Source organism: Dermacentor albipictus, chromosome 2 (assembly GCF_038994185.2).
Source record: "Dermacentor albipictus isolate Rhodes 1998 colony chromosome 2, USDA_Dalb.pri_finalv2, whole genome shotgun sequence".
Taxonomy (NCBI): Eukaryota; Metazoa; Arthropoda; class Arachnida; order Ixodida; family Ixodidae; genus Dermacentor; species Dermacentor albipictus.
In genome coordinates this window covers 82,365,673-82,388,143 of record NC_091822.1, presented here as the reverse complement: position 1 = coordinate 82,388,143, position 22,471 = coordinate 82,365,673, and the positions used below count along the sequence as shown (strand labels likewise).

Below are 22,471 nucleotides of genomic sequence, written 5' to 3'. Positions count from 1 at the left end.
TATAAATAAACGTGTAGTCTTAAATTGCCCTGTCATTTGTCTATTAAAAATCAGGCCAGAAATCTTGAGCGTACTTCGCGGAACAAGGACAGCTTTATCCGAGCGGGTCCCGTATGAGTTGTCGTCGAGCGCTCTCCAGAACGCGAGAAACAGGCGTTGTGCAAAATGGAGGCACTTGCGCAGCAGACGTAAGCAATGCGGAGTGATAGTTCACGCGAGCAAGCGAAAGCAAGATCTATCGGCGTTTGTCGGACAGATGTAAGTGCCCAAATTGTTGCCACCGCATGGCCTGCCATGCCCTCCATCACCGTCGGAGGGGTTAGATGGTCACGATTTGGGCGTTCCACACCATTCCACATCACATCATGGACAATCAAAACTTCTTCACCTTTATTTGTGGTCATGGAGAGTACGGTCGCACCCTCCCCCCCCCCCCCCCCCCCACAAAAAAAAATGTTATTTAAGCAAAACCGTAATGGTATTGCAATTATTTAGTTATTGTCTGGTCTGCTGAATTATCTATAACTGAAACTTCGCTCCACAACATGAGATATGCTGTTACAAGCTTTGTATTACGATTAATGCGCCTACATTAGCATCAGCGGGCATCAAACACAGCTTACAAAAATGGCACGTTAGGCTTTGTCGGAAGAAATGCTAGCGTTGCTGGACATCCCGGCTCTGCAATTGTGAACCTCTAACCTGCTCGTATAGTCAAGAGGGGTTCAGCTGCGCATGCTTGTTTATTTTTCTTTTGGACTATGTGCCAGCGAACAGCGGACATTCACCCCTTCTGTGGCTTTTGCCTCGGTATGCTACCTTTCCCTGGAGAACTCTGATTGGATTCTCGCAGGGCCCTCGTTATATACCTTGCAGGCGACTTGGATTTCATTCACTATTTACATAGCACGTACCTTGACTCTGGCCGTGCACAGTCGAGTGCTTGCTTGCTCTCACGAGAGCGAGGGATTTATTCTAACGACATCGGGAATGTTGGCAACTGTTGCCTCCCCGGCTTCTGCACAGACAACAGATTGTTCAATGAGTAAACGATTCGCTCTTACGTCTATAGTTGCTGTTCTCAACGTTATGTATCGTGCTTTCTGTTTTCGTTTTTTGCTCCTATTCACATTTACTCAGCGCAGAGTAGAGGAATGTTAGACTGAGCACGGTATATTTGTATTTAGCTATAGATAAGAGTCCTCCACCTGTCGTGACCTGACGGAAGAATTCGCGAGATCCGCTGTCGCCTTCTTCATCGCCCGAAGCGGCAATCTCTTATCTCTGTCGACATTTTGCGCGTAAAGGCACCTGTAGCAGTGGCCGTGCTCCTAAACTACAATAAAGCTTAGAATTTAGTTGGAACGTAGAACACGCCGCCAACGGAAGTTTCGGAGACATAACCTAAGGAAAGCCTGGCTACTTAAAGGGCACGTGTTGAAGGAACGATTAATGCCAAGCACTCTGTCGCTTCCGCATCATTAGGCGTATAAAGCTTCATATGTCATGCCAGCCGTCGCCAATCTGTTATTGCGAAGACGAGGAATGTCTAGCTTAAAAGAAATAAGAACACGTACACACTTTATGTGTCGCTGCTGGAACGGCGCGGCCATTTCGGCGCAACTCGACGTTTGTCGATTTCCTCGAGTTCACAACCAGAGCGTAACAGAGCCCTACTCTGCGAACAATTGGTGGTTTACCAGTGAAAGCGGAACAAGAGTATGGAGCTCGAAATAACGCCCGTGGGATAGTTACTTCCGGTTGCGAAACGAATCGATCTGCGGACAGCGACGAAAAAAATCCCCAGTGTTGTATCCCTGAAGTGAATTTTAAAACAGATTTTTGTGTGCACTCGTATAGTTTTCGCCAGGAGAGCTGATTGTCGATCGTCGTTATGAGCACAATATTACAGAGAGCTCCTTTTCACTGTTTTAGTATAGGACGGTCTGATTTCTCGGTCTTTGGAGAGATTTGCGCAACCTATTTGCACATGAAGTAATGTCAGGGAGTGGTGTGGGCCATGGTATAGCAAGGTGGCTGATGCGCATTGCAGTAGGCCTTTGGTGGGTACCACTGTTTCCCTGGTCAATCATTGGTTTCACAATTAACATTGCTTAATTATATAAATGTGATGGATGCATGAGCTGTAAAAAAAAACGATATATGTAGTTTTTACAATTTGAACCTACGGGAAAGCGTAATGCTGCTGTGTATGGCCAATTACTTTATAAACTCCAGTGGCACTGCGTATACGTGCTGTGAAAAATTGTCCTATAATGTTTGAGCATTTCTGACATACGGTTTGGTAGAACCAGGTGCCGCTTGGGTTGCACCGCGGCCCGTGCTTCATTATCTTGCTCTTTCGGTATGGCCATCCTTTGGCATTAACGCGATAACGTTAAGGACACCGTGTCGCAGAATATCCGACTTTTGCGTCCCGCGTCAACCGTCTTGTGAGCGAAAAATAATTCCGAATAACGCGTACCCAGCCACGCAAGCCCTTCGTGTAACTAATTGAATTTCTCAAAGTAAAATGCGCCAGAAAAATCGTAAAGTGCGATTTACACACAACCTAGACGCGACAGGACCAGGTTGTAATTTGAATACGCGATAAAACATTGTTCTGTTGTGCGGAAACTCAAACACAAACACCTTTTCCAGCGTTTGTACAATTCATAGAGGGGCGCACCCGGTTACTCACAACACCATCCAGATGGCGCTCGCCTCCGCGTATCCGCGGCCCACGCAAAAGGCCGCGTTTCTACCTGAAAGCTCGCCTTCGTGCACAGCGTTCGCCGCCAGCGTTTCCCGCTAAACATTACAGTTACGTAAGCTGCAGTGGCCGGGAAGCGGGAGAAGCAGTCGGGGATCTTTAAGTGCTATCGAGTTCCATTCTTAAAGGCGAAGCTTAAGCATCCTCCAAATTTTCCGATCACGTGGTCGAAAGGCCAAGGGAGTCGGTTGTAAGGATTAGGGACATTTAGATATCATGAGCTAAGTCACTAACGAATACGAGCAGAAGCAGCGCTCTCGAATGACGTTTCTCGAATGCGCGGACCAGGCGGAGGGTGCAGCCGCGATCGCAGCTCGACGGACACCAGTGCCTCCCGCTGCGGCGCCGACAAGCCGCCGGGCATCGGCGTCTGCCGAAGGCTTTCGAAGCCGGCGTTCGAGAGCGAGCATTCTCGGAAGCCGGGCGCCCGTGTCGTGTTCCGGCCGCCTGCCGCCATTATTCTTCCGCGTCGATCAGCTGTTCGCCGGGGCGAGACCGTGATTTCGGCGAACGCCTCTCGTCCCGGTCGCCATTCACTGCGGCGGCGAGCGTTCTTTGCCGCGTAGCTCGGACGGCGGAATGAACCGCTTATTAGTGCCTGTCGCGACAAGGGCGACCCGCCCGCCGCCGACGCGGGTTGTCGCGCGGCGCCGAAGCGCGGGTCCCGCGAGCGCATTGTAAAGAAATAGGACAGCGTCGCCCTTGAAGAAAAAAAATCTCACGGCGGACCACGTTGCGAAACGACGATGCACAAAACGAACACGGACACGCACTACGATGCCGGACAAAGTGAAAGTAAGTCGAAGCTATACTGCTGCGAAAGCAGAAGCAAACAGAGTAAAGTCGAGACAATGGCTCTCACGGTGAGCAAAACGGCCTGCAGGTGTCCTTCTGCGCGTTCGTTGTGCTTATTTTGTTTTTGCGCGGGTAATCACGCAGAGCTGCGGTTTGTACCGGTGGTGCTCCTAACTTGGACCGTGGTAGCTGGTCGTTTGTTCTAGGTAGCGACATCGGGCCGATGTGCACGGGCCGATGTGCAGTAAATGCATAACTTAGGAAGAACAAGAAATAGAGCAGTGCTACGTACATGTAGTGCCTTGAATCATTGAATTAACGTTTTATTTGCTTCGGAGAGGAATTCGGCCTAATACATAGAATGCGAAAGAGAAAAAAGTCTATCGGTAACACGTGTTCTTTAAAGACGACGCGTTGAGGCGAGTCATCTCGTCACATGAAAGAACCGATCAATGGAGGTTATCGTTTTTAGCGTAACCTATCGTAACATCTCACGTAATAAACCCTATTCGAAATCAGTTGGGACGCTGTAGCAGAACGAAGTCATTCAATACGGGGCATATTTCAACCCCAGTTTCAGTCAGCCACATTGTACACCATGCATATTCGTTCACTCGATCTGTTTTTGACGTAGATTTCGTGCGACTTATTTGCTTTTTTTTTTGGTCGCATTCACACGAGTTCACACCTTTTGAGTAAAGTGGTAGCCGTTTTTCCAATACTACTACTACTACTACTACTACTACTACTACTACTACTACTACTACTACTACTACTACTACTACTACTACTACTAATAATAATAATAATAATAATAATAATAATAATAATAATAATAATAAATTTCACGTGGTCGCAATGTTTCCATTTTCCACGGTGGCCGGAAAAAAGTGATGGACGTGCTTTGGTTATCGTCTGCAATAATCTAAATGTGTTGAAGATAATCCTATTCAACAGAGTGCACTTAAAACGCACAGGATAATTTAGTAGCCTAATGACCCACTGCTGGCAATTAATGTCAGGCGTAAACACGTCACCGTCCCGTCATCGTCATCTCACCTTCTTCCTTGGAGTCGTTGGCCAATCAATGCATCTAATTATGTGGATTTTTGGTACTAAGACATGTTTTTCGGCCTTATATGCTTCACGCTGTTGAAATTTTTCACAACGTTGAGATCGAGCAGATTCCGTGGCACAGTGCGAAGTCAAACCTCATGAAATATAATTGCGAACGCTTCAGTTTAGACATCTTGTACCCACGGGTTCCGAACACATTCTAATTGAAGAATCCTGGTTAAGGTACATTGGCAGGCTAGTTCTTTTTTTTAGTTCTTTCTTTAGTTCTTTGTTAGTTTTTTTTAGTTCTGTTTGTTTTTGCGTCCTCCTTCAGTCGCACTTGCACATTCTATAATGAAGAATCCTGCAGGGCCGGAGCAGATTATCTTACGAAGCTTTTGCTTTTCAAACATCATCACTGCTTTGAGCATGGCAGCGCCTACGTTATAGCCGGAATCGGTTATTCACGGCAGCTGGATATTTGCAGCGAAAGGAATAAGATCGAGGACAAACAATGCTTACACTATACCGCCCTCGGACAAGACGGTGTCAGTGCTATAGCAGTAACCTCAACTCAGAAAACATGGAGAATTGCCTTTAATCTTGGGCGTGTGATGCTGTAGGAAGGCTGAATGCGCCTGCCTAAGGCCTCTGTCCCTATTGTCATGTTCTTTTCGCCTAAATTTGATTCTGGTTTGTGCACGTCGCCGCTATGCAGCGTTTCGCTTCAGCCTCGGCTGAACTGCAGAAGGCGTCCGTGTTGACGTCTCAGAAATAAATATCAGTGCGTGAATACACACGAAAAAAGAAGAAAAATGAACAAAAAGAAGAAAAAGAAAGCAATGAACACGCACGCAAAAACCGAAGGACTTTAATGTGCTTTAACATTAAATCCGAAGAGAAGAAGCGCGAATTAACTGTAGGTCTATTAGCGTGAAAGCATGGGATAGTTGGCTATCTATATTCAGGTAGGAATGGCGTTAAGGACAAATATAATGTGATGTAACATATAGAATAGCGCACCGTGCCTTCTTCTATGCGGCCTCACTTTGTTCTTGCCCTTAGCGTTGAATTCCGGCCTCAGTATCAACTAGAGGACCGACTTGCATGTTGCTTTAGGTCAGTGTTTCGAATACAACATTACTGTTGGGGAGACAATATAGTTCGATCGATCGCAATTCATTCTTTTTACCTCTTTCTCCAGCACAGGGCAGCCATCCGGTTCTTACACTGGCTAACCTCCCTGTCTTCTCTTCGTTTTTGTCTCTCTCTCTTTTAGAAACCAGTTTTCCTTCGCCTGACGTAAAGTTCAATGCGATGCCTTGCTGGAGCGAAACACATTCTGCCATGCGCTGCTTTGAAAGCAGCTAGCGTTTCATGCTTTGTTCTCACTCAACATGGAAGTCACCATGGAAGCTCGGCTTAGGTGACTCATCCCTTCATTCGCACTGACGGCCTTGAGAAATAGCGCATACACGCGCGTGGACACAAGAAGGCATGTCTCTCAACAATGCTCATTCTTTGTTGTGAGAGTCGTCCAAACGTTTGTCAGGATTCTTGTATACGTTTTTCTTCAATTCCGTTTATGTTTATGAACTGCCAACAATTCTATCTCGCTACAATGATTGACGCAGCCCATAACGGCGACGAAGGCCAGTACCGCAGCGGCGTAGTCGGCACTGCAGGCTGTTAGACACAGGCATCCTCAAACGAGCGCTAAACCTACGTACGCGCACTGAACACCATGCGAAGTGGCTTAAAGGACAAGTGACGCACGAAACGCATGTGATACATACACAAAATTTGGCTCCCAATGGTGCAACTCTAGTGGAGAGCAATTATGTTTTTATTACTACATCTGTTGTGATCGGGCAAAATTACTTGTGCTTATTTCCCTGACCGATGTGTAGTGTTAGATACAGGCTGGTCAGAGCGTACTGTTCATACATGTATTTACAGCAGCAAGAAAGCTGTTGCGAATGAACACTTAAACACGCGGGCACTGCCTCATCTGGGAAAAGTTTGTAGCAGCTGTCATCGGTAAAACTGACAAAAGAGATGGCCCTTCAATTTGCCAGCGTCCTTGATAACGGCGGCGCGCCCTCATTTTTTCGGACGCGGCCATGAAGCGATGGCGTCGTTAAGCCAGGACTCAGGCCCATGTCATCGCTCTTGTCATCTGCCAACGTCCCCGTGCGAGCTCTGAAGAGACAGGCGCACTCCGCCCCTTTCTTCACATGCCCCTCACCCCGTACACAGAGGGCGATACATAGTGCAATAAGGGTGCCGTAAAGTCGAGCTGCGACACTGTAGAAAACATAAAAATAAATTTGGCCTGCACGACAGAATCGCCGCCTTTAATTTATTTCGGCGATTGTATTCTCGGCCAGCGTGTGTTGCCAGACAGTGGCGCGCTTGAGTGAACAAGTGCGCGTGCTCCATCGAGAGAACGCCTTCCCCTAATCCTCATTGCGGGAAAATGAATTACGTAAAAGTTTCAAGCCGTCAATGACGCGCGGCACTTGCTGAAACAGGGGCCTTCATCTGTAAACCGACGAGCGCACGTTGACTAGGAAAGCAAGTGCGATCACAGGTCAGGGTGTCTGTTATTCAAGCTCCCACGACCGTACCAGCACCAACCTGGCGTTCTTGAAGAACACATATGCGCTCCCTAGCTGCACGACAGCCGCCGTAGTGGAGTGCTTTCTCTCACAGCCAAGAAGGAGGATATTATAATTTAGTTGATGCAGTGTCACTGTACAGAAGCGTGTCTGTACAGCTTGTCAAGTCAAGTTGGGCAGGTTATTAGAATTGCGCGCCTGGTGCCAAAACAACAGCCGATAAGGACGCCGACCCCGACACCGTTATTAACTTCGACTCCATGCCTGTGTATTGTTGAATAAGTAAACAGACCATCTACGTCTTACGTGTACAGATAATTCCCCCTCTTCTTAATATTAATAAAGCTAGCTTTCCCGTTAAGCAGTTTTCCGACCTAATTGTGGCCTAATCACTTTTGAAGTACGCGCGTATGAGCCCAGTTTGCGTTTCTTAGGATAAAGAAAGTGTACACGTTATGATAAAACTATGCGCAAGACAGGATCCCCAGCATGTGTAGCCTTCGCCTTCGTTTTTTATTTGTGTCTTCTTTCAGCTCCCATTCCATTTACCCCTTTCCCCCAGCACAGGGTAGTCAGCTAGTACTTACACTGCTAACCTACCTGTCTTACCTTTCCTTTTGTCTCTTTCGTTTGGAGCACGAATGGTGCCGCACTTAGTTAAGCAAATGTGTGATGAAGGGAAGCACACTAGCAAAATACAAAAATGATTTATTGTGCACGAAAATTCCCTTCGACTCCAACAGGTACGCTTTGACCTCACGAGTTTTGGTACAGGTGGATTGTTGTGAAGGAATGGACAAATGGAGTATTTCCGCTCCTTCTCTAGCCAATAAATAAGAGTGCGATATAATTTTGGTTCCTAATCTTGCTTCGCTTTACATCTTCACGGCATTGTTTATCATCATGCAGCGAAGACACATTACACATCTACGCGTGCTGGAGACACGGAGTGATTACTCGATGGTCGCGACACAGTCTTTTAGAGGAACACTGGCATGAAAGTTCTTTTTTTTTTTTTCGCCATAAGCAAACGCCTTAGACCTAGTAGACATACTGAAAAGTTTCAAGGCGCCCTTAGTAATTTACGCTAATCACTTTCTACGCACCACTTTCGGTTTACTTTCCCTGCAAGCGCGAGTATCATGAGGCAAAAGGTGTTTACGTGGGAGCAGAACGTCGTGACGTTTTGACACTCACTCCAGTTCACTCACTCGTCTGCTATGCTTCTAGTCGTTGCCCGATCCGACATAGCAGAGTAGTAGTTGAACGAGTGACCTCGCAGTCTATCTCAATCCACTACGCAGACCGCGCTAATAACAGCTTTTTGCAACCGATGGACGGACATGCTAAGCCGATTCCTCAGCTGGTAAACTTTTGTTCGTCGTAACAAAGCATGCCGTTTAATTGTTCTGACCCCACATGATGTTTGACTTTATGTGCGACCAAACAATGTCGTAGGGTCGATGTGTAGCGTTAATGTTACACTGAGAAACAACGTCGCCGCTCACCTGAACAGCGTCGCACCGTTCCAGAATGCCCCTCATGGCGTTGTCCTAACGAGGACCTTCAATGATGACGTTTCTCGAGAAAGCAACGTGTCGTTTGTTCATGCGATGAACACGCTCGAGTGCCCACTTGCCAATGTCACCGCGAGGCATAGTGCGTGCATTTATTTCTTCCTCGCACCTAACGTCAGCAGCTGCAGATCGTGCGATGGGGCACTCGTAAAAATACCCAAGGAGGGCTATTGGAGGGCAGTGCCTTCATCGGTCTAGGTGATGTGCTGAGTTCTACTCGGTGAAAAAAAAAGAAGTGTTTTGAGTCAAATGCTGTTTGTGAATATGGGGGCTAGTAACGGCGCTCATTTGAGTTCTGCTTAAGAACCTGCGTGCGACTGAAGTTCGCACGCACATACGCTGTCTCCGGACGGACGGCCTAGTCATTCTTAGAACTGACGGTATCCAGCAAAAAAAGGAAAGCGTCTCAGTTTTCTCTTTTCTTTTTGCGTTTGCAGGCGTATCGCATATAAAATATATAGCCGTCATCGCCATGCCTCATAAATACGAGCACATGGGTTCCAAATACAATGCACGGACAACCTACAGCCATGACTGCCGTCAAGTACGGAAGCCGAAGAAACAGACGGAGAGTGAAGAAAATAAGGGCAGCAAGATAACTAGACTTCGCCCGGTTTGCTATCCTGAATGTGTGAAAAAGGATAGGTTGGCAAAAGAAGAAAGAGGGAGAGAGAAAGAGACAGTAAATAGGAGTTAGATAAGTCGCGCGCACCAGAAAATGAGCAGGATGTCTACAGCCGGGCGCTCAAATCTGTCGCCTTCAGGTGCTGTAGAATAGAGCTCGTGTGCTTTTCTAGCCCCACGAGGTGTGAGGCCAGGCTCCGGGGCCCAAGAAAGCTGCGAGCACGAGGTAGGGTAACAAGCACCGTACTAGCTTTTGTTTGATGGTGGGACACTGACAACATGACAAATGCAAAACAAAAATGTAAGTAAAATAAGTGACGGCGTAGTAAACACGTCGGCGGCGTCGCTTCTCTCGAGCGCATTTCCTGCTGACAATACCCGTGAGCCAAACTCTTCGTGATCAGCTGGCGACGACAGCGATTGTGTTCGCACCGGTGCAGCGCCTGGAGCGTCAACAGAAAAGGCCGCGGTAACACGGACCTCAAGAGCATCGGGTGCGCTTTCCCGTTTTGTCGCTGAGCGCCGTGGGCAAGTACGAGCCTTAATTGAAACAGCCGGTACATCAATGTTCCCTTTCGCACTGCTTTGGCGCGAATGAATTCGTCCATGAATGAAGGCAAATATCTGCGGTATGGTATTGAGAATGAAAACAAATAAACCCTGGAAGTTACTGGCGCGAGCGCGAAATATGTTTTCACTTCTTGCTTATAATGCGCGTGTTGGCGGAAAATGCGCGTATTCGCGGCAACAGTGCCACACTGGCGGGCTCCGAACGTTTGTTTAAGTGCAGAAACACACTTTACTGGCCACAGTTTCTGCTCACTGACTGTTTGTAAAAAAATCAAAGAAACAAGACAAAAACTCAGTGCCCTTCCACTCTGTGAAGAAGGACGACCGGTGAAGCTGTCTATGTGGGCCCCTTAAAGGTGAAATGCACCTCCGCCGCGGGTCGGCCCGTCATTGCACTATCTTCGGGATCGGCCGACGTATGGGGAGTGCTTCACGCCTGCTTCACCGCCGCCGCGGGTCCGCCCGGCATTGCATTATCTGCGGGATCGGTCCACGTATGGGGAGATTTGTGTCTACACACGGACACGATCCTGGGGGAACTAGCTCTTTACAGCTTCTCTGTAAGAAATGACAGTCCGCTTGACGGGCTTCTTGTATCAAGAGCAATATAGCCCAGTGTTCGACGAAAACCCCTCCGATCCCTTGTTCCAACTGAAGGAAGGATCTTGTATCGATGCCTAAATGCCAGAATCAGTTGTTTATCTTACTTTATTTTGTTTTATTTAGCGAGTGTATATTTCTAGTTACCTTACGTTCTTTCCCATCCAGAGGTGTTTTTGTCGAACACTGAACTAAGACGACCGGTTTTTCTAAACCATCGGGCGAGCTTTCCAGCAAGACAAGGTGCCAACGAAAAAGCCGATAGTCCCTGCATAGACCAGCGGGTGCGTGCGCACTTGCTGTGCTTGATCAGGTTGAGTGTGCTGAATGCAATGTCGTGAAATTACACAAAGGTCTAAAGTGCTAGTTGCTGTAGTTGCCGTTCCGATGATGGTCCTGATTGGTTGAGCAAAGGTTTGTTGCGGCGAAGCGTCCTTTACTGCACGCGAAGCGTCTTAGCGATGAAAAGCAAGCAGCACTTTGTGAGTTGAATAGAGGAAACCCGAACCCACTGTCGCACTACCGAACCACAGGAACAGAAAAGTAAACGAAGGAGTACCGAGCGGTAAGCATGCGAACTCTACCTTCAGAGATTACGCAAGCAAGATCAATTGTGAAAAATGAAGTTTAACGAAAGAAAAGACAAACTTGGCAGTGCATAAACAACGTAACTCTAACCTTGTTCCCAAGGCGTGAGTGAAGGCGCAGGCGAGCACAAATTAACGTAGAGGAGGAAGGAGAGTGGAAGGATGAAGTATTGTGAATTATTACGATGATCTAAACACTTTTGGGTCGACGCAGAGCTGTGTGTCTTGAGAAAGTTTACTTGTTGAGAATATATGTCATAGAAACAGTGCTCCCAGTTGCTACAGAGCGCGAAAATATGCAAGACTACTCGGGACAAATGCACGCGCATGTGATTTGCCATGACATGAAACGACTTGTCTCGTGGCTATGGGCGTCAGCCCGCATTAGGTTTAATTGCTTGCTTCGCCCTTCACTCGGCTATTTACCTTGGGTGCAGAGAGAAGTTGTGTTACCATCAGCATTCATGGTCCCACTATGTCTCTTAAACAAAAAGAGACACAAGATAATTTGGTGGACATGCGCGTTGGGCTTCCCGCTTTCTTAAGTAATCAATGACAACCACATAATCGTAGACGCACGCTGGTGCGTGTGATTTATTGGTAAGAATAACCGTGAAGTAATCTTATGTTTGTACTACGCGAATTGAACGGAGTATTGATGGGAAAACATATACCATTAGAGCGCAAATTTAAGCGCTTACTTTTCTTAAGATTGCCGACAATTTGAACAGGAGAAACAACAAAGAATTACGAAGTGCTTAAAAGAATAAATTTAAGTACCGTTCAAAATTTATAGCCGTGTGTTGCGAATTTGCATTCATGCAGGCTTTCATCATGTAATATTCTGAGTTTGTGCGTGCATAATGAAGTGCAAAGCTTCTGAGGCTTGCAAGCAGTGGAACCACTGACATTTGCAGCGCCGTATGTGACCCCACGCATGTTTTATCGTGTGCCTTCATCAGTATCGCCCGCCCGTCCTCGGAGCACAAGATGACACTAGCGATCGTATCCTCGAAATATCGTCACACTTACACGTTCAGGTCTATTAATGTACACGTCGTGCACGCCATCGATCCCAAACCTCAGTTGTGAGAAATCACCGCCACTGTTGTCCAGGTGGTACTTCCACTCCCTCAGTATGTTGAAAGATTGTTCTCTTGTCTTCCAGAACCCGAGTGGCCATTTATGTGCCCAGCTATCGCTTTCGTAGGGAGGTTTCCACGTCACCATTTTGTTCGTCTGGATCGAATACACTGGAGGGCGTGTCAACTTTCCGGCCCATGGCCGTTGTGCATCGTAATGACGCATCCACGCCCTGTTTCTCCTCGTTGCGCCTGAAGATACGCTATAAGGGTACCACGACCTGTTCCAGAACCGCCGTGCTCCATAATGGGGTCTCCAAGCCCCTATTTTCGCTGTAGAACTCGGATAAATCGCTGCGGGAACCCGTGTGCCAGTCGAGGACCGCGCCGTTTGGTAGGCAGCCGTGAAGCTGCCGCCGGTGCAGAGCCCCGCCGGCCACTCGCATGCCATGCCCCGCGGGCAGTGGCTGCACGCTCTACCAGGCAGGTACACGGGCTTTCCTGCGTGGTTGCCGGCCTCCGCGTAGTTGCACACGTAGAAGTTGGTAGCACCTCCACGCCCGTCGTGCTTCCTGAAACGGACTGCTCCGCAGCCCACGAATTGGGTGCTCGCCCAGATGACCTGCGTGAAATGTCCCACGGGCCCCACCGCGTTCTCGCTGAAGTGACTCAAACCCGACGGCGGGTAGCGGTGATTCTCCTCGAACCACGAGCTGACGGCCCTCTCGATGTCGTTGCCGACCCAAGACGAGGAACCGTTGGTAGCGCCGTTGCTCTTCCAAAAGGCGGCCAGGTTCTGTCCCGTGCGCGGGAACTTCACCGTCGACCGGTGACGTCCGGCGTCGTGCCGAATGTTGCACTGCTTGGCGTGCGCCTCCGCGACTTCCGCCAGGCCGTCATCCCAGCGCAGTTTCCGCATGTCTGAGGCGGGAGGAAAGCGTGGTAGTATACCGCGGGCAACCATGCTCCGGTACTTGTTGTGGACGTCGACGAATGACTTCTGCTCAGCCGGAGTCAATCCTGAAGACACGATGTCGCATTCGTAGTTGCGGGGAAGGCAAGCAGTGTGACCTTCTGTTTTCCTGTACTCTGGGAGGCACCGCTGGAGGGTCAGTCGAAACATGCAGACGGACAGTGCAGAGCGGAGCAGCAGACCAACGCGTGGCCAGAACAGCATCGTGACCCGTCTTGTGAAGTCTTTGGCATCGAAGCGAGCGTGTGCGGGTGGACGCCTGGCCGTCTCCTTCTGGGGAAGCAAGGACAAGCAAAAGGCGGATGTACACATCCACAGGAAACACATGCCTGCTTCGGCAACACCTATGTCAAAATTACATCACGTTCTTGTTGGCTAATTAAGTGCAACAACTTTCCTGATGCCTAGCCGTCCTGATTTGTGTCTGCCAGGAAGAGCCACCTATATGACACCCTTTAAGGTGGGCGTAAGGGCACACACAGTCATTTGTTATCTTGACCTGGATATTAAAAGTGCTACACGCCGCCATTTACGGATTATCGAACGCATATCTGGATCATTACGTTAGCAGCAGCATATGCTCAGCGTGCACTGTTGCGAGATGATAAAGAGGAGAAAGAAGAAGCATTAACGCTCAAATTGAAATAAACAGTGCAGGACACGCGACAGAAGGAAGCCACAGACAAAGCGTCTATTAGTTTAGTTACGTGTGCAAACGAGTCGTATGGTCAGTAATATTGTGCATTGTAGAGCATTGTGCTTGGACAGATTCTGGGAGCTTGACCAACTAAGTATAACCTCTGCAAAATATGCGAAACATGACATTCATGTCTTATTCAACCTCTGTTGCCCCTCCTTTCATTACCTCAAGTAAGCCGCTTGACAATGCCTCGGTCAGTGAGGTGCAACAGTGTCTGCTCAGCACTTGAAAAAGAAAGAAAGAAAGAAAGAAAGAAAGAAAGAAAGAGAGAAAGAAAGAAAGAAAGAAAGAAAGAAAGAAAGAAAGAAAGAAATGGTTGTATTATCCAGAACGCACATACTCCCATAAGAATCCAATATTGACAAACTCTATTTTCTAAGCTAAAAGAAACACTAAGGTGTATTATCGACAAATCATAAAGTGACTAATAACAAGGGTGTGTCTGTCTTGTCGTAACATCACTACTATATAGGCGTCATTTCTGCTGATTATATGCTTCTTAAGACTTGAAGAAAAGGAGTCAATCGCAAGATGACGAAAATGCGATCTATGGATACCGGGTATATCTACGAAGACTTTGAGTACTACTTAAAATTAGCCATTTTGAGAAAAAAGAGAGACGTGCAATCGCGGAGACACGCCATCAGTGATAGCGACCATGGGGTGACGGGTGATGCGTCGTAATAAATCACTAACTATAAAAAAAAAAATCGTTTATTCACTTTCTAGCTTTTTTTTTTTTTTAGCGAGCTCATCGTAATATGGAAGTTGGAGCGAACTCTCCGTACAAGCCAGATTAACTTTTGGATTGGGAAAAATGCGGTTACCCGCTGAACTGCGGTACGACGAAATTCGACTATCATAGCGCGCGAAACCGAAATTGGGAGGCGGCAGCAAGCGCAAAGCCGTGCCCCTCGAGGTGACGGTCTGCTTACGTCATCCATCAGAGGGCAGCCAGCGTGCAACGGCTCCCTGCTCCTCACAATCGGAAAGGGAAGGAAAATGTCCTAAAGTATCAATGAATTCCTCTGCTATATCAATGAAGCAGACATGTACACGTTACATACAAAATAACTGATTACTATTACAAGTCATGCGAAAATGTAATTGATTACAGTAACGAATTAGTGATCCACGATAATAACTGAGCAAGTATTAAAACGTAATCAATTACATTTATGTATGCCTTCCTCCAAACCTTTAGTGACATTGCACAAATACACTAAATTGAAGGACCTGGAACGGCTCTTTCAGATGTAGTAAGCTGCTGGGCTAGATGGTTCGACATGTCTTGTAAACAGGAGCGCACCTTCAGCAGCCCTCCGCATGATGCTCGCCTTCACAGATAACTGTTTTTCAACATTAAGTCCACCATCGTCCCTCGTTTACGTGAGAGTATCAGTTATCAGTTATAAGGTGAGATACTGAAATCTTGCTCGATGCGAGCGCTGGAGGGAAGGGTGGTGTTGCCACATGCGAACACGGGACGGGGAATATAGTGAACAAATAGCGGGAACTACCCAATGACAATGGAAAATAAGATGTCTAAACCCACTCAACATAAGCGTTCGGGTGGGGTGGTGCCCCTGCCGCCTATAAACGCAAAACCAAAGCGAGATGAAAATGTGAAGCGTACCACAGAGGCCGCGCGACCTAAAAAGCAAAAAAATAGAACAAAAAGAAAATGCAGTCGTCTTTCGTTAATTCGACCTCCGGTAATACGACGTTCGCTTAATTTTTAGGGCACTTGAAAGCCTCGGCGAGAAATTATACACTGCTATGAATGGAAAATTAGTTTGTCCAAACGCGAAACCATGTCGATTCATTTAATTCTCCCACTACCTCCCAATCATACGCGAACCGGAACACCCAAGCTACTCAGCACACGGTGCTACTACTCCGTGAAGCTGTTTTATTATCGTTTGTTTGTTGTTAGCTACGCTCCTTTTACACGTGAAGCCATTCGTTTCTGCTTGTTTAATGGTCTAGTTTCATTGGTTTACCATGGTCCCGTATGCAAGTTACAGAGCGTTTTCCAACAAGGTAAACAAAGGAATTCTTTAAAATGTTGAGGAAGTCGTATTCCGCAAGAAAGAGATCAGTGTGAAATACGGCGTGTAAGAAAAGTACACTTGCAATGTTCACAGAGAAAGAATAAATTGACTGAGTTTGCCGCTGTGAGTTAATGAGACCATTCGGATAATTCGAGCACCTGAAGGATCAATTCGACCTCAAGGATCGAATTGACGGTATAAACCTGCCTGTACAGAGCACCGGGTTTGCCTGTCTGAGCATGATAGTTCGCGAGGCTGTTGCTTCGCCAGATTGTAGGGGTTCTGCTGTACTTCCAGCGAAATTCTTGCGCTCAAAGATGCGTCACCCATTATATATTGTCTCGCCAATAAAGTGAATGGTGCAGAGATAACAGGCACACGGCAGCGCGAAGGGTGAGAGAGACGACGAAGAAAAGGAACAAGTAAACAAGGCTTTCGCAGGGACGTCCTCTTGTCTCCTTCTCAACACTACAATGGCACAATCTCGAAAAGGAATTCCTAAGACGGAAGTCACGCGCTCTCGTGGGTCCTCGGTGTTGCGGGTACCTCCGACCACACTTCCTCGGTCATGAATCCCATTACTCCAGCACCACCGCAAGTACTCAACGCATCATCTATAGACGGCGACCAGGCCTCCTCGGCGGCTTCAGGGCAGCACTACACCGGTGATATTGCTCAAGCTATGCTGTCCTTCATGGTATTGCATTCCCTTCCGTTACCGTGTGCTCCGAGTTTCCACCTGACTCTGCGCTTCAGTCCTTCCTGCCTGGTATTCGCACCTTCTCCTGCCATGGATAGCGACTACTCCCAGCCACCAAAAGATTGCGGGTCCCGCTGCCGTGAGCAGGACGACCGTCGGCGGACGCCACCTCTGCGTTCTCAGTTCAGCCAGCCAGCGGAGATCCCGCGCTGCGGCAGCTAGCAGCCGTCTGCCGACGTTTCATGACTTACAGGCTCACGGGGCTATTTATGTGTGGTCTTCCTAGAAGCAGCCTCCGCAGAAGTCGCCATCCCCGGCAGAGGCACGGGGACGTCAACTTGCATCCGCGCCGCGAACCTTGCCGGCTCTCCAAATATTTACGCAGAAATAAGGAGAAAACAGCTTAGCTAAATAAATAGCGTCCTGGCTCACAGACACTTCATCTTCGTCCTCCAGACCGGCCTCCAGAGCGTCATCGACGGCGATGACACCAGTGTCTACTCACTCAGCAGTGAGGACTTCTCCGATGACGCATTCGAGCTTGTGCGGAACCGTAAGGCGAAACGGAGACACACCACCGAGCACGCCAACGGTAGGACCAACTCAGAACACCGCAGTCAGTACGATTCTATTTGTACCAGAACTCGCTACCGATAACCTGAGGCGAATCAACAGACATTCTGTATCTGTGCAAATTGAACCGGTGGCGCCAAATCAGGTCACAGACGTTAGAGTCAACACACGAACAAAATGTGCTGGCTATTGACGTCACACATGAGAATGCGCTGAGAAATTTGACTAAAGTTACTGAACTAGGTAGGGTCAAGCTCCGCTCATACATCCCCCTGAGCAGTGGTTCCACTACTGATGTCATCTACGACGTGGACGTCTCCATCTCCAGCGCAGACTTGCCGATTTTAGTGAAGCCTGCCGTTGATGGCGTCGCCATAACCTATGTGTATCGCCTCGGCACGTCCCGCTGTCTAAAAATAATTTTCAAGGGCGAGACTCTCCCTTCGCACGTAAAGGTGGGCTCCTTTAGGCACCCTGTGCGACCATTCATCCCAAGGTCACTCCAATGCCGCAATCGTATGAGGCTGGGACACGCGAGCGCCGCATGCGAGAACACGAGAGTTTGCTCCCGCTGCAGTGAGCCCCACACTGCAGACTCTTGTGCAACCACGGTTCTCAAATGCACCAATTGCCTTGGGTCCCATGATGTTTCCTCGAAGGACTGTCCCAAAATGAAGGAAAACGAGATCTTGAAACATATGGCGATAGACCATTCGTCTATCGGGAAGCTGTTGCGGCCGTTAGAAAGCGACGCTCCCGACGCCGTCGGACTTCAAAGTACGCTGATGCCTCTGTCAAGAGTACGGCCCGTCCGACAACACCTCCTCCTCTGCCCCCTAGGCCTGGCGCAATTCGTTCTAAATCGTACAAGGTCGTGGTGGTGAACAATACAATTTGGTCCCTACTACTAAAGCAACAGCCAAAGCCAGAACAACAGCAAAAGTCACAACCGAAGTCACAACCGAAGCCGCAGCCGATGCCATGGCCGATGCCACAGCCGATGCCACAGCTGGAGCCGGAGCCCTGTCAAGTGATACAGCTGCGCACCGCTGTAGAGTACACAGCGCGGGTTCCTGACAAATTGCCTGAAGAAGACCAGCAAGTGATTATGAAACTCCGGTCTCTCACGAATACTTTTCGAATGCTCTCGAATAACCTGCACAATCTGCCAGCGCGAAGTACATTGCAGGTACTGGATGCTCTCAGTTCAGGGCTTGCAAGTCTTCAGTAAGCATCATGGCTCAACCACAGCGTTCTATTCGCACTGAAAAGGCTGGGGTTTACCAAAACAATATACTGCCACGTACTGAAACGTACTGCTGACCCCCACCGACTCCTTAGTCTTCACTGGAGACTTCAACGTGCATCACCAGCTATGGGGAATCACCAAGGTTTGCTTCAGACAGCAGAATGACGGCAGCCTAACGTATCGGCGGAGCACTTGCTTGTACTTGACTGATTCCCAGTCGCTCTGCTGCGCGCACACACAGTGTTCCCTCTATCCCGCTTCTCTCTTTCTGTTCCCCTTTCCCTTCCTCCAGTGTAGGGTAGCAAACCGGACGCTCGTCTGGTAGACCTCCCTGCCTTTCCTCTCTTTGCTATCCCTCTCTTAGGTGTGGGCACTCAATACATTATACATGGTGTAATCGAAACGTCTGGAGTGACGACAAAGGAGGGGTGATTACCTCAAAAGGACTTCCCGGAGCCAACAAAGCATGGGACGACTACGAAGGTCACGCCTACCGAACCTAGGTAGAAGGGAATGGAGCTTTAATAACAATTTCAGGCTACACCGGCGACGCAATCTCTGTACCAGCCGCCATCTCAACACCTACCGGTGCACGCTGAAACAACGCTATCGGCTCCACCCGTCCCACAAACGCGCTGCAGACCACCGCTGGTACTTTGCCAGCGGAGCTGCTACGACGATAACCCAGCTAAGCTCGGGAGCAGTACCATCGCGCCGTTGCAGCTGCACCCGACAAGGTTTCGGCAGATGGGCTCGCAGCCCGCCCTCTGTAGACCCCGGATTTGGGCTGTAGAGAGAGAAGTGCTTCTTGTGGGGAAAGGAGGAAAGGCTAGCTCTATCTTCTGCAACCCATGCGGGAGCACGGCTCAGCGCCAGCAGGGGGGGGGGGGGAGGAGGAGGGAGATGGGAGTAAACGAGAAAGAGGTTAGGAGGGACAAAGGTAAAGGGTCGTCCTAACAGCATCAGAGCAGCCCGGCGGGAGTGCCCAGTGGGTTCGACCGGCTATCGGACTCTGCGTCGGTAATCGACACAGCACCGTCTTCGCTACCAGAGCTCGAGACCCCTTCTGAACCACAGCAATGGATGACGCGGCCTTCGCGTTTATCATCGCTTGTGTACATGGATCTGTTCGGGTGACGGCAACTGGTCAATAAACCTACACATGCTACCTGAAGGCATCAATATAGCTGCATTCGAGACCCTCGTAATGTAATGAACAAGAAGAAAGGAAACCGAGGGCCCCGATTTTTATTAATCGTACGATAAGAAGCCAACAAACAAATACAACAAGGACAACATAGAGCAATTACTTGTACTTACTAAGTGAATTAAAGAAATGATAAACTCATGGAAATAAGTGGATATAAGAAACAACGGGCCGCATTTAAGATACGAACCCATGTCTTCGAATTAGGCGTGCGATGCTCTTGCCAAATGAGCTACCGCGGCGCCGTTCCCCCGTCCACTCTTTAGGGTTCAGAACAACATTAATTTGGGCTAGATGGTGCATACTTGAACTTCGGCTCCTCGGAAACAAGCGCAGCTCTGCGTCCACGTCGTCAGCGAGGGTTCGAGAAGCATTTGCATCAACAAGCACGGCAAGCCGTTTGTAAAGGGCTGCACCGGTGTGGTGTATGAAATACCTTTGAACTGCGGGAAAACCTGTGCGGGCCAAGCGGGTAGATGCATGAATGAACCTGCAGCTGAACATGTGCGGTCGCTGAATAAAGTAGGGGTGCGTCTTTTGGAACATTGCGCAACTTGCACTGCGTGTGATCGGACGGCAGAACATTCGCCACGGAAACAATGCCTCTACTGCAAGAAGTGTGAACCACGGTTCCGAGAGATAAAGATTCTTGGCAAAAGCAGAGATACAAAGGCACGTAAGGTATTAGAGGCATTCCATATAAAGAAGGGGGGAAAACTGTGTTATTGATACTTCCGTGACCCTCTTTAAAAGAGAAATATCATATCTTGAACGGTTTGGCAGATGATGCATTATGGTCCTTGTGCACGTGTCTGTGATTTTCATCATGTTTGCTGGTTTTTCGGTGAATAAAGATAGATGAAGTTTACGCTTGTCCTATGTCATTCTCCCTCTAGTGATCGTCTTAGTTGGCCGCTTTTCCTTCCTAGTTCAACTTTTTAGGGTATTTATGTATTATTACTAGAGGTAACCCTGGGAACGTTAGCCAAATAGATAACGTACTCGTGGCGCCGGCGACAGAAAGAATGTGCCACATCCGCCTCCTGCATTTGTGAGTGTGGTGGCGCTGGATTAATAGAAAAATCAGGCCCCTCAGTTTCCTTTCTTCTCGGTCATGTATGTATATATGGAGGGCAATTGTGCAATAAAAACATAAGCCCACGCTGTAACTTAAACAAGTGAGGCTCTCTACAACCCTTTCTAATAATATAGCGAGTCTATCTAGGGATTTGTTCTTCGAGGAAGCAAAGGTGCAAATTTTACATTCAACGTGAAAACGACTCGGAACCCACGTGATTTACGGCGTCGTGATTAGAAATACACCCCCCCATAAAGCGGAAAATGACGAAGCAACATCATATAGCGAGTCTTAAAGATTTCGTTTCAAAATTTGTGGCTTTCAAGCACTAACCTGCAGATACGCTCCGGGGTCCAACGCCGCGAAAGAGCCCGATTTCGCCTCCGTCTAGCAAAACAAACCATCGAATGTCTGCAAGCCGTCACCACGCTCGACATTACGATGGTCGGGGCGTGTTGTCAAGCCTGGAACTAGCTCGTTATCTTGCGCTTATTATTCCTTTTTTTTTCTTGTCCTCGCGTATATACGCCACTTCGGCTCCTTCCTGAGTAGTTCCGGGGTGCGTTTAATACACGTTGACGTCGCAAGATGCGAGCGGGAAGAGAAATAATGACGGCACGCAAACAAGGGAAGCTTGATTATGCCTACCGAGCCTTCGAACAAAAAAGAAAAAGAAAACATTTAAACAAGGAATGAAAACAGGGCTATCCTAACACCTGCCATGAGAGCCCGTAGACACTACGCCGCCTTCTCGTAGTAGTCGGCACTGCCGCGATACCGCTCTCTTTCAAGGCATCGTGTGCGCGCTGTGTCTCATTTATAGCTCGGAAGGTCGCAAAACGAGGAGCTCTAGACGTACAACTGCAACTGAGGGGTCGGAAGGTTCTGCTTCGCGTACGACTTCGGCGTAGAGTGCGTAGCGTTCGGGTGGTCCAGGTTCTTTGCCGAACCATACCCCCTAACCCGCCTGTCCAGTCATTCTTCGAATATCAGCGGCGTATACTAGAGCATCAAACGCGCAACCGATGCAGCTGCTTCTTTGAAGCAGTCCCGCGCGCGTCGCGAACGCGTTTGTTCCGCTATCCCCGCGGGCCTGTACGGCAACCACATGGGACGTGTAAAGCATGATTTGCGCGCCAGCGCTATCGCTTCGACATGCCGCGAGCTGTGAGCTGATCGTGTCATATTGTTCTCCCATTAGGCGCAGTTTGTCGCGCGCTATTGTTTCCCGTAAGCGCCAAGGAAATCCCGTGCGGGGCTCGTTAGTGTCATCAGCAATTAGCAAAAGCGACAGCGGGGTAATCACGGCAGGTGCTGTAAGCAAATGCACAAAACAGGCGAAAGCACGTCGTCTCTGTTCCATGGGCATTTCCCCTTGCGTACCGCGGACGCTCATTCCTACGTATACTCCACAGAACAGTTGAACGACACGGGTTCACGTGAGAATTAGGTGTTAAATGCAAACCCTCCTAATACCTCAAGCGCAGAGTGGGAAATGCTGCATACGTGTCTTCTATGTCTAAAATACTACGCTCTAGAAGATTTGTACCACACGTGCTGACATATGTGCTCTGGCTGTGTCACGTGCGCTGCACGCAATAGACGTGTTTTCCAGCGTTCTCTTGTGTGCCGTCCGTGTTTAAATAACAAAG

The 22,471-nt window shown here is 48.6% G+C and overlaps 1 protein-coding gene across 3 annotated transcripts; it reads right to left on the bottom strand.

Moving 5' to 3' along the window:
• Positions 1-11,777: 11,777 nt before the first annotated feature.
• On the bottom strand, positions 11,778-21,271 carry LOC135895822 (uncharacterized). Of its 3 annotated transcripts, XM_070532948.1 has the most exons (3): positions 16,964-17,116; positions 14,124-14,182; positions 11,778-13,531 (listed from the first exon to the last, which is right to left on the bottom strand). In XM_070532948.1, the coding sequence occupies exon 3, from the start codon at positions 13,460-13,462 to the stop codon at positions 12,200-12,202; it is 1,263 nt and encodes a 420-aa protein (XP_070389049.1). In that variant the 5' UTR covers positions 13,463-13,531; positions 14,124-14,182; positions 16,964-17,116; the 3' UTR covers positions 11,778-12,199. The 3 variants fall into 3 exon arrangements, with proteins under 3 accessions (XP_070389049.1, XP_065280091.1, XP_065280092.1); XM_065424019.1 differs by lacking the exons at positions 14,124-14,182; positions 16,964-17,116 and adding an exon at positions 21,153-21,271; XM_065424020.1 differs by lacking the exon at positions 14,124-14,182.
• Between the last annotated feature and the right edge of the window lie 1,200 nt (positions 21,272-22,471).